This window comes from Microtus ochrogaster, chromosome 5 (genome assembly GCF_000317375.1).
Source record: "Microtus ochrogaster isolate Prairie Vole_2 chromosome 5, MicOch1.0, whole genome shotgun sequence".
In the NCBI taxonomy this organism is placed as follows: Eukaryota; Metazoa; Chordata; class Mammalia; order Rodentia; family Cricetidae; genus Microtus; species Microtus ochrogaster.
This window is the reverse complement of record NC_022012.1, coordinates 29387325-29401432: the sequence shown is the minus strand read 5'-3', so window position 1 is coordinate 29401432 and position 14108 is coordinate 29387325. Positions and strand designations below refer to the sequence as shown.

General features: G+C 43.7%; 1 protein-coding gene and 1 pseudogene across 1 annotated transcript in view; one reads left to right on the top strand and one right to left on the bottom strand.

Moving 5' to 3' along the window:
- The first annotated feature begins 493 nt into the window (after window positions 1-493).
- LOC101991329 lies at window positions 494-1016 on the top strand (annotated as a pseudogene).
- Window positions 1017-7834: 6818 nt separating this feature from the next.
- Rpusd4 (RNA pseudouridine synthase D4) overlaps window positions 7835-14108 on the bottom strand; it is a 9147-nt gene continuing 2873 nt past the window's right edge. Inside the window, exons 4-7 of the mRNA XM_005347022.3 lie at window positions 11764-11857; window positions 11545-11689; window positions 10039-10136; window positions 7835-8729 (exon numbers count right to left, since the gene is read on the bottom strand). Coding sequence (XP_005347079.1) covers window positions 8490-8729; window positions 10039-10136; window positions 11545-11689; window positions 11764-11857 — 577 coding nt within the window. The 3' untranslated portion in view covers window positions 7835-8489. The remainder of the gene's footprint in view (window positions 8730-10038; window positions 10137-11544; window positions 11690-11763; window positions 11858-14108) is intronic.

Sequence of the window (14108 nt, the reverse complement as noted above, 5' to 3'; positions counted from 1 at the left end):
TAATAACGCAGAGATGCTAAGCAGATCTGGTAATAACGCAGAGATGCCAAGCAGATCCGGTAAGAACACAGAGATGCTAAGCAGATCCGGTAAGAACACAGAGATGCTAAGCAGATCCAGTAAGAATGCAGAGATGCCAACCAGATCCGGTAAGAACACAGAGATGCCAAGTTTTCAATCATCCTGTCATCCAGTAGACACGTGTCTAAATGGGCATGCTGTCAACAAGAAAGCCATCTTGTCCCTGAAAGGTAACTTAAGCAACCATTGTCATCATAACCCACAGCAAGCTGACACCTGTTTCTAAGCTTGGGAGAGACCACTAACATATTGTTCAGCTATGTGACCACCAAACTTACTAATTTTTACAATCAACTAAAAGCAAGGCTGAGGGGCATCTTTTGACGAATGATTGACATGGGAAGGCTCAGCCCACTGTAGGCTATGTCACCCCTGGGCAAGTGGGCCTGGATTGCACAAGAAAGCGAGAGCCATGGAAAGGAAGCCTCTAAGCGTCACCAACCTTCGACCAGTGGGTGAGGACTTCCGGTGGTATCTGAAAATGAAATGTGACAACTGTGGTGAGATGTCAGAGAAGTGGCAATGTATCCGACTGATGGACAGTGTGGCGTTGAAAGGAGGCCGTGGCCGTGCCTCCACGGTCCAGAGGTGCGAACTGTGTGCACCGGGAAACTCCATTGCAATTCTGAGCAGCGCCGGTCAAGTCTTACAGTGCTGAAGACAATGAGAAGTTCAAGACAAAAGTAGAGTCTGAGTGTCAGTGTCGCGGCCTTGAGCAAATTGACTTCCAGCCCCAAGCCTGGTTTGCCTCTGAAGGTGTGGAGTCAGGGACGGTCTTCAGTGACGTCAATCTGCAAGAAAAGGACTGGACAGACTATGACGAGAAGGCTCAGGAGTCTGTGGGGATCTTCGAGGTCACCTATCAGTTTGTGAAGTGCGGAATTGTGTTACTACAAATTTTCCCGGAAGGACTGAGAGGAGAAAAGGGACCCTGAGCAGCAAATCCCACGGAGGCTTCTCATCATGATCTCCCAGCACCTGTACCAGCCCTCACAGTCTGCATGCTGGGGTTTGTCACAGTTCTAAGTCCCACCAATAAAGCCCCCACTGGTGTGTGAAAGGAAAAAAAAGAATCATTTTTCTGCTTCATTTTCTGCCTCCAGGTTCCTGCCTTAGCTTCCCTCAATGATGCACTGTAAGCTATAGGATGAAAGAAACCCTTTCCTCCTCAAGTTGCTTTTATTCATGATGTTTATCATAACAACAAAAAGCAAACTACAAGAACCAGAGAGATGGCTCAGTGGTTAAGAGCACTTAGTGCTCTTCCAGAGGACCTAGGTTCAATTCCCAGCACCCACATGGCAGCTCATAACTGTCTGTAACTCCCATTCCGGGGGCCCCAACACCCATGGCAAAATTCCAGTGCACATAAAATAAAAATAATTTTTAAAAGAAAAGAACCCCCCCCCAGGATTGCTTAAAATAAAAAGGAACCTAGAACATAAAATGTACTGTAAGTGAAGATAAAAATTAGTTCTAGTTTTTAGATTTTTAAATATTTTTTTAAAAAAATAAAAGAATGACAATGTTATACAATAAATTCAGATTCATGTGTTGCCCTGCGGTGGTCCAGATGAGAAATGTCCCCAATAGGATAGGTTAGTGTGCCTAAACACTAGCTTCCCAGTTGATGGCACTGTTTGAGGAGGTGGTGCAGCCTTGCTGTAGGAAACTGCATCCCTGGGAGCAGAGTTTGAGTGCTCATAGCCTCACCCCACTTCCAGTTTCTTCTTCTGCTTCGGGCTCCTGGTTAAAGATGTGATTTCTCAGCTGTCTGCTGCAATGCTGTTCCTGCCCAGTACTGTCAGGTCCAAAGTCTGGTGGTTAGACTAAAGCCAGCCTTCTTCAGGAGCTTGTGAAGCTGGTTCCCCTCTACCAAAAGGAGGCTTTTCCCCTACCTCTGGGTGCCTATTAGCATACCAAAGGGCGCGCTGGCCTCCAGGTTCCCTCAGTACCATAGTCAGAGTCCTGTCTCTTCTCTGTCCCCACCCTCCCTAGGCTTCCCCCAGCCCATGAGCTTTCCTCCCTCAGCTGCTCATTCTCCTTTTAGCCCTGCTGTTTCACTCTGCTCACGCTTGGCTCTGTCCTATACCTTTCTCTCTTGGTCCATCCCCTCTCTCTGGCCTGTACTCTTTTTGTCTCCATCTCTTGATCTCCCCTGACCCCTCTCCTCTGTTCCTGTTTCTCTCCTGGCCAGGCCCAGTCTGACGGCCATGTTCAGTCTACTGCTTTCTTTCTCTGTCCTAGACTCTTCCAGATGCCTCTGGCAGTTCCCTCCCTCAGACCTACAACAAAAACCTTTCCCTCAGCCCTCATTGTATAATTATAACCATAATTGTATAAATTGATGGTGATGTCGTCAATATATACAATTATGAACTCTAATCCTCTGAAACAGTAACTCAAATAAAATCTTTCTTCTATAGGCTGCTTTTGGGCATGGCGTTTTAGCCCAACAACAGAAAAAGCAGCTTATACAAGCTCTAAGGTCAAATGTAACTATATTTGTAGAAAGGCTCTTTAAAGGGATAATTATAGTCAAGGATACCATAAGGACACCACCTTGATTAATGTGATTGGTGTCTGTGTAGAAAGAGATGTCAGGGACATACATGGACAGTCAGCTGTCTGTTAAGACAGGAGACGAAGACCAAAGGGAAACCAGACCTGCCTATACCTGGATCTTGGATTTGTAGCCTCTAGAACTGTGGGCTACTGAATCCATCTATCTGTGGTATTTTGCAATGGCAGCTTGAGGTAGTATACTTAGTGACACGTAATTGAATATTATGTTACTTTCATATTCCAGAGTCCACTAATAAAATTTTATTAGAGCACAACCTCACCCATTTATTTACATTTTGTCTGGTGTTGGTTTCCTTGTCAGAACAATCAAGCAGTTGGTACAATGACTTGTATGACCTGCCAAGTCTGGAATATTTGCTAGCTGGTCCTTTGCAGAGAATGTCTGTGAACTCCTCCTGGTATCTCACGCACATTGCCAATTTGCAGCATTTGGCATCCAGGGGTCCCTTCAAACTACTCCACCAGGTTCCAAGTCCAACTTCTCTGGGATTCAGCACGATAGAAATGTCCTTTGCCCGATGGCCTGATAAGCAAATAAGACTATATCTTATCTTCCCTACACATTCAAAGCAGAGTACATTCTCACACCAGATGGCCCCTGGAATTCCTGAAACTACACCCTGACCTGTAAGTCATTGCCACACTCTGAACGTAGATGTGCTGGCTGGTCTCTGTCAACTTGACACAAACTAGAGTCATCTGAAAGGAGGGAACCTCAATGAGAAAATGCTTTCATAGGATCTGGCTGTAAGGCATTTTCTTAATTAGTTAGTGATCAGTGGGAAGGCCCTGCCCATTGTGGATAGGGCCACCCGTGGGCTGGTGGTTCTGGGTTCTACAAGAAAGAACAAGCCATGGGGAACAAGCCAGTAACAAACCACTCCTTCATGGCCTCTGCATCAGCTCCTGCCTCCAGGTTCCTGTAGCTGTCTGAGTTCCTGTCCTGACTTCCTTCAATGCTAAATAGCAATAGGGAAGTGTAAGCCAAATAAACCCTTTCCTCCCCAACCTGCTTTTTGGTTATGGTGTTCATTGCGGTAGTAGAAACGCTAAGAAAACAATCCTTTCCTGTGTTGGGGACTGGTAGCAATGGTTTCCTTTCTGCTAATGCTTGGGTGTTAATAATTACAAATGGATTGCATTATCCGATAGTTGGTATTTCTTATAGTATGTTTAAGTGCTAATTTTAAAGGATACTTCTTAATATTATATCCTAAATACTATAAGACATGGTGATATTTTGCTTGTGCTTTAACAAATAGCCTGAAGATAAGAGTGTAGAGCTAGTCACACTAGTTAGCCATGGAGGCCAGGGAGTGGGTGCACACACCTTTAATCCCAACACTCAGGAGGCTGAGGGAGAAAGGCCTTGAGTTCAACATCAGCCATGGCTATATAGTGAGACTTTGTATCAAAAAATTAAATTGCCAGGTATGGTGGCCCATGCCTTTAATCTCAGCACTTGAGAGGCAGAGGTAGGCAGATCCCTGAGTTCGAGGCCAGTCTGGTCTACAGAACAAGTTCTATGACATCTAGGGCTTCACAGAGAAATCCTGTCTTGGAAAAACCAAACCAAAAAAAATCCAAGATTAATTTTTGAAAGCTGACAGAAAATAGCAGTATAGCATTTCATGGTGATACTGAGCAGGTTAGACAATGAAGCTTAGTTCTCAGACCAGTCTGAGGTTGTGCCAGAGCCTGGGGAACAATCTTCCTGGCCCTCCCTTGTTTGGACATCAGGGAGCTAATCACATTTTCCCATTTCTCAGGAAAGTTCTTGGGAACTGTGAACAGTCCCAGGTGCTCTGAGACTACTAATTATTCAGTTTGCCAAACTAAAGGGTGAGGTCCTCACTGAGGAGACACCAAGATAAACAAGGACACAAATCAGGTCATTTTTTCTCACATGCCCCGAGTACTCACTCCCTCTTTCCTTTCCAATGAACTTTTATTTCTATCACCTGCTCTTTTCTGCAGGTTTCCATTTTAAGGGCATTCCTGTTCAACTAATTCCTCGAAGTTCCCAAGTGTCATTCTTATCACTTTATCTTGAGAAACACGGTGTGCTAAACACGGGAAAAAATACACAAAATATGTAAGTTTTATATAACAGAAGATAGTCACTTCTCCCGGGTGGGCTATTACATTTACTGTGCAGAGTGATCGATAGCAAAAAAAAACAGGGAAGGGGGTTAAAAAATTGCATATTCAATCCAGAATTCCTCTGTCCCTGAAAGATATATTCCAAGACTCTCAGTGGATGCTCAAAATCACAGACATTGGGGCCAATGAGATGGCTCGGTAAGTAAGGATGCTTGCCACGAAGTCTGACAACATGAATTCAGCTTCCAGATCCCAAACAGTGGAAGGAGAGAACTGACCCCCTACGTGATCCTCTGACCTCCACACGTGTGCTGGGGCGCACACTCGTGCATACACACTCACAATTTTTCTTTTGTTTGCCTGTGTTTTTGAAACAGGGTCTATGTCCCCTTGGGTGTCCTGGAGCTCATTTGTCTGACAGCCTCCACCTCCTGAGGGCTGGGGTTTAAGGTGTGTGCTGCCACTCCCAGTTTCAGAATTTTTTATGTTAAATAGAAAGAAAGCATAGATGTGACCAAACCCTACAAAACCCTGTTTTTCTTTTCATATCTGTAACTGAGTCTAATCTATAAACCAGGCACAGTAAGAAATTAATAAAAACAAAAAAGCCGGGTGGTGGTGGCACACGCCTTTAATCCCAGCACTTGGGAGGCAGAGGCAGGCGGATCTCTGTGAGTTCGAGACCAGCCTGGTCTACAAGAGCTAGTTCCAGGGCAGGCTCCAAAACCACAGAGAAACTCTGTCTCGAAAAAAAAAAAAAAAGAAAAAAATTAATAAAAACAATTATAAGTGAATGCGATCTTTCTAAAATGTTACTTGACAAACTATGACAGACATGACTGATCTGATAAAATCTGATACCCCAGCTCCTAAGTGACTAAAGTGACCACTGGGGAATGGTAGTCTCCACAACACCATGATGGCAAAGGGAACATCCGCCACCCAGGCAGCATAAGCAGGGTGCTGAAAGAGTCCATCACACTATTCAGAATGATGGATAGCATAAAACTCACCAATTGTTTATTTCTAAAATTTCTACTTAATCTGTTTGGACTACAGTTACACATAGGTAACTAAAACCATGGGAGAAGAAGCCACAGCTAAGGTTGGGCTACTCCGTAGAGAGGGCACATAAGAGCTGTCCTGGAGGCTGTCACTCCAACTTTCTTCAGCTCAGCCCAGACGCAGTTATGAGTTACATCTGTGTCAAACAGTGGTTCTCAATCTTCCTAATGCTGCAGACCTTTTATATAGTTCCTCACGTTGTGGTGGCCCCAACCGTAAATTATTTTCATTGCTACTTCGTAACTGTAATTTTGCTACTGTTATGAATCATAATATTTGTTTTCCAATGTTCTTAGGTGATCCCGGTCCAAGGGCTGATCCCTCCCCCACCCCCGCAAGGGGGTTGCAACCCACAGGTTGAGAAACACTGGTGTAAAAGATTGTTTAAAGACCAAGATAAGAGTAGGATATACCAACTGACAGGGAGGCCAATGAAATTTCCATCTCTAGGGTGCTCAGCATGGCCATCTCCTTCGTTTCCAAACCAAGGACTTATTGAAAGCAGCACCCTTATAAGCACAGTCACGAATTAACCAGAGCCATCCCAAGGCAAGAAAGCCAAGCATTGCATGCAGCAGAAATGTCAATCACAGCTCTCAAGATGTTGCTCCCTAAACTTCCAAATCACTCATTTAAACAGATCCAAACTAGTAATCTAAAAACCAAATTCAACCTGCAAATATGGGCTTGGCTGCCTGCATGTGCCATGTGTGCATGCTGGTGAATGTGCGTATCTGTGCATCTATGCATGTGTCTGTACATGCAGGTGCATCTTCATGTGAAGGCCGGACAGTGACACGGCCTTCCTCAACCATGCTCCACATTTTGAGAAAGGGTACCTCACTGAATCTGGAACTTGATAATTTGAACTGCCTGGCCAGCCAGCCCCAGGGATCCAGCTCTGCCTCCTCAGCACTGGGTATGCTACTGTGCCTGGCACTTTCGTGGACGCTGGAGATCAAACTCAGGGTTGCAGGTTGGCACAGCAAGAACTTCGCTTGTGCCTTTTCCCAGCCTTACTATCTTCAATATTTGTGTAGCCACTTTACTAAAGCAGCATAGTCCCTAACTACATTCTAAGTATTTGTCCTTATACCCACAGGTAAGTGTTCTTATCCTTCGTCAAGGAAACTTCTAGATGAAAATCATTACAGAAAACCACAACCAATCAGAAGTAGAGTGGTGGCGCCAGTTCCAACTAATAACGTCTACAACACAACTCCAACTTCTAAGGGCCAGGGATTACTGTGGAATGGGGAGGGAAGACTGTAAAGGCAAGAGGGTCGGCGGGTTTGCTATGAGGTCATGTCTCTTAGAAATGCCAGAAACTACACAGTTGAGGGTCTACCACTGTGGGTGCCTAAGCATGACCTACACAAGGATGACACCAGTGGACATGCAAATGTGGAAGAGAGAAAGACACAAAGAACTACGAGCACCTAAGGAATGCTGAGATTGGGAGAAATAGTGGGAAGAACACACCAACTGGTTATCCAGTACCAAATGTGTAGAAGTTAGCTCAGTTTGGGAAATAATTAGACTAGCTAAAAGATGAAACGTCTATATTTGTATTTATTATAAGGGGAAAACTCACAAAACAGGAACAAGAAGTCCAAGCTCAGCTGTGCCACGAGGGAACCACAGAGAGAGAGAGAGAGAGAGAGAGAGAGAGAGAGAGAGAGAGAGAGAGAGAGCACACCTGGGCCATGCGCCTGTTTTTCTCCAGGTCCCAGAAAGCCACACCCTAACTTGGTCCCACCTCTTAAAGATAATTGGTTAACAAGGCTTCCCCATCACAAATGGTCAACCCTGAAAACATATATACACAGCATTATATAGACTTAGCAGGTTGTATTTATGTATTTAGGAACACACACACACACACACACACACACACACAATAACAATTAAAGAAAAAGAGGCCTTGAATGTGAAAGTGAGCAGGGTACATGGAAGGGTCTGGAAGCATAAGAGGAAAAGGGAAATGATGCAATTGTAATCTCAAAAAAATTTAGAATGTTTTTATTTAGTTGGTAACAGGTTGGGAGATTTCACAGAAATATCTGGATTTTCCTGATTCTCTAAAAGAAAATAGAAAATTTGCCCACAGGGCAACAATCAGCTGGAGCTGTTAGACAGTTTGTGTGCTTGGTCTGTTGACCCAGCCACTACCTTCCACCCTACCAACTTCACTCTCTTAGGTTAGCTGCCCATCATTTGTCTCAGCTGAACAAGCCTCTCACAGGCTCATGCTAAGGCAGTATGGCACCCATGTTCTAGTTGACAAAATCCCCGGGTCCCATGATACACGTTTATCCAAGCCATTCTTTCCAAGGGAGCACTCCTGACAGCTCAGAAGCTTTTCTTCCTGGCCACAGATACCAGCCTGTGGTTCTCCTTTACTGGTACAATCTGTCTGGTCCTAGGCTCTCTTCCATCTTGGCGAAGAGACCTATCAAGGAGAGACTTTCAGTAGGCTTTTCCACATCACAGCCAAACTGACAGTAAATAGACTTCATTCTCCATTAAAAGTCCTGAAGTGGCCAAGTTCCTTCACCTTAGCCAGGTGGTGGTTCTGTAGTCTCTTCCAAGTGAGAAGATCACAGAATCCATGAAATACAACAGAGCTCTGGGGCCAGCCTGGCCAATAGTCTTCACTCTGCTTCTACACTCCTGGCCTCACTGCCTCCGCTTTGATCCTGATTTGGCATGTCTAAACCCAGACGACGCAGAGAACTCGCAAAAAAGTGAGGAAGCTTGCAGGCCAGGAGGAGTTCCTCTTTTCTGGCTCCCAGAGCAGGCAGGATGAGCTGCCTGGCATGCAGGTGAAGGGGGATGTAGCGAGCCTTTGTCTGCTGCAGTCCCAGCTTCTTCAGTGTGCCAGCAGAAAGCTTCTACACAGAGCAAAGACAAACCTTAAGGGCATGGCCAGTGACCTTTAACTAGCGACCACATTAACCTCTACAAGTTATAACCCATAACCCAGTAATGCCTAACCTGCTCCAGGGACATGTCTAGGAAGGACTTAGAACCTAGGTAAGAAAAATACAACCATACCAGAGAAACTTTTATTGGAACATTTTCTGGCCTTTTAAGAGAATGGATGCTACTATCAGCTAATGAAAAAGACTCTCCGAGGTTCTTTAGAAAGCAGGAAAGGCAGCTTTTATCTTATCACAGCCTCCCAACAATATCTGAAAGCAAACAAATGAACCATTAAGGCTCTGCCAGCACATCCTGTGGCTCCATGAAGACAACAACTACTCTGATGCCTCTAACAGTTAGAAGTATGTTCCCGTGTCTGGTGACAATACTTTGTCATGACCTACTTCAGGGTTTTAATTAAAAAAAAAAAATAGTAAGTTTACCAAAACATCTTTTTTTAAATCTTCTTAAACAATGTAATTTCAGAAGCTATTATTAAGACACTTAAATGTCACATTTCTCCTTGAGAACCCTCCCTTGCTCTAATGGATGTCTTCTTAAATGTGTTTCTCCCTGTCTCTTGATGCCCGTATTTGTATTTATAATAAAATCATTTATTAGTAAACTTCACTGTTACTTGGAAACAAATGGAAGAAAGAAGTCCTTGTTAGGCAGTGGTGGCACGTGCCTTTAATCCCAGCACTGGGGAGGTGGAAGTAGGTGGATCCCTATGAGTTCAAAGGCCAGCCTGACCTACAAAGAGGTTTCCAGGCTCTACGCAATGAGACCCTGTCTCAAAATGACCAAGGGGACTCCCGGCATTGACACATTAGGGTGAGGCCATTCATTTGTTTATTATCTCAATAAATATTATCTCCAAAACCACAAAACAAAGGGGCGGTGGGGGGGTGTGGTGGTGGTGAAGCGTTCTCTCACTTACCTGTTAAACACACAGAGTTAAACCAATGCTGGTTTGAAAGTGTGCCTCCACAGGGTTGGGCTTTTGAACACTCATTTTTTGATCCATAGTTGGTGGTGCTATTTGGGGAAGTTTAGGTGGTGCTAGGGGAAGTGTGTCACTGAGGGCAGGCTTTGGGAACTTAAGGCTTTGTGCTTACATTTGAGATAAGAGCTCTTGGCACCCAGTTCCTGCTGCCATGCTTCCCCACCATGATGGGTTCTTATCCCTCTCCAACAATAGCTAAAATAAACTCTTTCATATGTAAGTTGCCTTGGTCATGGTGTTTTATCACAGAAAACTAATACAACCAGTCTTACCTGAGGGACCAACCTATTCCAGTCTGAGTACTTATGATCACCAAGGATCGGGCAATCCAACCCAAAAGACAGGTGAACCCGAAGCTGATGTTTTATTCCTTAGGAGAAAAAGGAAAGAAATATGTATGAGGAGCAATAGAAACGATGCTATGCTGACATCTGCTTCAACACATTCTAAATTAAAGCAGAGTAAACTGGCAGCACCAAATGCAAAAAGGAGTAATGGAGGAAACTATAAGCTACGCAGGACCAGACAGCTGGGGAAATAAGCATACCTATTCTGGACAGCCATCACCATGACCTTTATGTCTATGACTACCCTAACTTCTTACAACTTTACTATATGGTGGTAAACTGTTATTTTGTACATTTCTTTCTCTTTTTTTCTCTTTTGCAGTATTAGGGATTGACCTAAGGGTCTTGTGGAGGCTAGGCAAGTACTCTACTACTAAGCTAAACACCCAGCCCCAGTTTTCTTTTTTGGGAGGGTGTTTTTGAGACAGGGTTTCTTTGTGTAGTTCTGGCTGTCTGGAACTAGTTCTTGTAGCCCAGGCTAGCCTTGAAATCACAGAGGTCTGCTTGCTCCTGTCTCCCAAAGGCTAGGATCAAAGGTGTGTGCCATTGCCTGGCCTCCCACATTTCTTAATTCTCTATCTCTCTCTCTCTAAAATATATTTATCTATATAAATTTCTCACTTGAGCCACTTTAAAGACACAGTTCAGTAGCATCAGTTACACTGGTCTGCAACCATCAACACTGCCCATCTAGAAATTTCCTATTCTTCCAATCTAAAACCCACCAACTGAAACAATGGCTGACCATTCCTCCCCTCTGGTTCCCCTCACCACTAGTTTTTGGCAAGCATCATTCTATTTCCTCTATGAATGTGACTACTCTAAGTACATCATGTGAGATAAATCATACAGAATCTACCCTTTATATGTAGCTTACTCCACTTAGCATAATGTTTTCAAGGTTCATCCGTGTAGCACACGGCAAAATTCCATCATTCTTCTAAGGCTAAAAATAACACTGTTTGTGCACACATACCCATCCCATGTCATTTCTCTATTCATCCATCCGGGGTTACTGCTATGAACACAGGATGCAAATGTCTGCCTTTAGTTTTAGCTTTTGGTTTTTTGTTTTGTTTTGTTTTTAACTAAAAAATAGAACTGCTGTATGAAATGGGTTTTTTTTTTTGTTTTGAAGAAATGCTTTGTATGTTTTTCAATAAAGCCATTTAAACTGTGTTCTCCTCACTTGGGAGGCTGAGGCAGGAGGCACACAAGCTCCAGCAGTGTGGGATACATAGTGTGTCATTTCATCTATTCTACTCCCCACAATCATCCCCACAGGAACCCTAGTTTCAGATCTGCATCAGAAACACAGAGTCACAGAAGTCAGCTGTACCCTCAGCCTAAGCACAATATCAGTGGCTCAGAATAAGGGGAAAATCCAGCACAAGGCCCTGGGCAGAGCAAAGTGGAAGGGGGTATCCTCACCAGTAACAGGCTGCAGCTCCACGAGGGCAGAAGAGGGGTTGCTGCAGAGCACCTGGTACTGAGTGACAGCAACATGGGCGTCCCGGTTAGCCCGCACCTTTACCATTTTTCCATTGTCCATACGGTAACTCGGGGCCAGTGTCATCTGCAACCAGAGAAATCAAGATGTGATTCCTAGGAAAAGACAAAACCCATGCCTCAGGGAGGCGGCTCCCCTACCTTGTGGTGTTGCTGCTGGCCTTGCACTTTCTTCTCCACAATCGGGATATCTATGATTCCTGCTGAGGGCAAGGGGGTACGCACAGTGATGGCCCTGGGGATGACACACAGATTGCTGCCTGAAGTCACAAAAATCAGAGAGGGACTGCTGGGAGTTAGACACTTAAGACCTCACAATGGATCATCTTTACTACCATTTTTGTAACTTCTTGTCTATGTAAAAGTGATCTAAAATGGGTCACTGAATGATGGCTGTGGTTTCATGACTTCTTTGACTAACAAGTAGAGGGACAGTCCTGTGAGTTTTTACCATATCCATTCTGTGACCCAGCCACATTCTTTCACGTAGTATGTGATTAGAACCCACTACTACTTATTTATTTTGTTAACTTTCATTGATTCTTTGTGGTTTTCACATCATGCATCTCAATTCTACCCATTTCCCCCAACCCCCATCTGCCCTCCATCCCAAATGACTATTTATAATCAATTAAAAGAGAAATGGGATACAAAATCTTATTTCCCCAATTTTCCTTTAACTGTACATATCGGTACAAGATCATTTAATTTTTTTTCTCAAAGTATTCTACAATCAATATGTACAACTTTAGCTTAGAAGTATCCAGCTGTCAGGCTAGGCGCTACATCATGAAAATCATATAGGAGCGTTCCCAACTATTCCAGTAGCTCTTAAATCTGATTGCACATTCTAGTTATTTATGGAACTTGCTATACTTAGTACAAGGACCAAACTTGGGGCTTCAGGCATATTAGATGCCCTAGCTCTATCACTAAGCTTTTGGAAACTTTAAAAGATACAGATGCCAAATCCACAGCTACTAGATATGAATGAGAACCATTGTGGATGGGCCAGAGATAAATAGATTCTCAAAAGAAAAAAATACTTTTATTTCAGTATGGTGCATCTGTCATATGAGTGCAGGTACCCACAGAGGCCAGAGATAGGTCCCCTTAAGCTCGAGTTACAAGTGGTTGTGAGCTGCCTGTTGTGGGTACTGGGATCCAAACTCAGATGTCTGAAAGTAGCAAGTGGTCTTAATCCTGAGCCACCTCTACAGGTCCCTCACCAGTTTTTTGTTTGTTTTTATTTTGTTTTGGTTTGGTTTAATTCTTGAGACTTTAATTTTTGGTTTCTTTCTGTCCTGGAACTAGCTCTGTAGAACAGGCTGACCTCGAAGTCACAGAGATCTGCCTGCCTCTACCTCCCTAGTACTGGGATTAAAGGTGTGCACTGCCACCACCCACCTCCCATATCTAATTTTTAAAGGGCCCCTTTGATCACAAAGTTAATGCACAATTTCTAAAACAAAAAAGGACTGTATATCCAAAGCATAGAATGAAATTTATAGATCAAATTTAAATCATAACCCAATAGGAAAATAGCCTAGGAAAAATAGTCTATTCTCAGAAAGGGAAATTCAAACAGAAATTAACACAAAACCCCTATCTGGGAGGCTTTTTAAAATAACTTGAGGTGTGTGTACACACCACTGGTGAGAGTGGAAACTGACACAACTATTTAGGACAGCAGTTTAATACTATCAAATTTTTACACACAAGGCTTGAGAGACAGCTCAGAGGTTAAGAGCACTGACTGGGCTTCAAGAGGATGTACATTCAACTCCTTGCACCCACATGGCGGCTAACAACCATCTGCAATTCCAGTTCCAGAGGACCCAGTGACCTTCTCTGGCCTCCACAGGCTCTGCATGACTATGGTGCACAAACCAAAATCCCCACATACGCACGAAATAAAGATAAATTTCAAAAAATGGTAAAACATTTTTAAGCATACATATCATTCAAATCTGCAATCCTATTTTTAAAGGGATATATCTTAAAAACACTGCTACGGAACAGGGTGTGGTGATGATCCCAGCAGGAGAATGAGCAGTTCTAGGTTAGCCTGGGCTACCTGAGACCCTGTCTCAAGAAACAAATCAGAGGCCATTGAGATGGCACAGCAGATAAAGATTTGACCTCTGGCGCTCACATGATGGAAGGAGAGAACTGACTCCAAGTTGTCCTGATTTCCACACATGCACAGTGGAAAGCATGTGGCTAAATGCATACACAAACACACAGAAACACAAATAAATAAATATTTAAAAAACAGCACTGGGTATAATGGTGCAGGTTTTTCTACCCAGCATTTGGGAAGCAGAAATAGATAGACAGACAGACAGACAGATAGACAGATAGACAGACAGACAGATGAATGATAGGTAGGTAGGTAGGTAGGTAGGTAGGTAGGTAGGTAGATAGACAAAGAGATAGATAGGTAAATAGACAGATGAATGATAGGTAGGTAGGTAGGTAGGTAG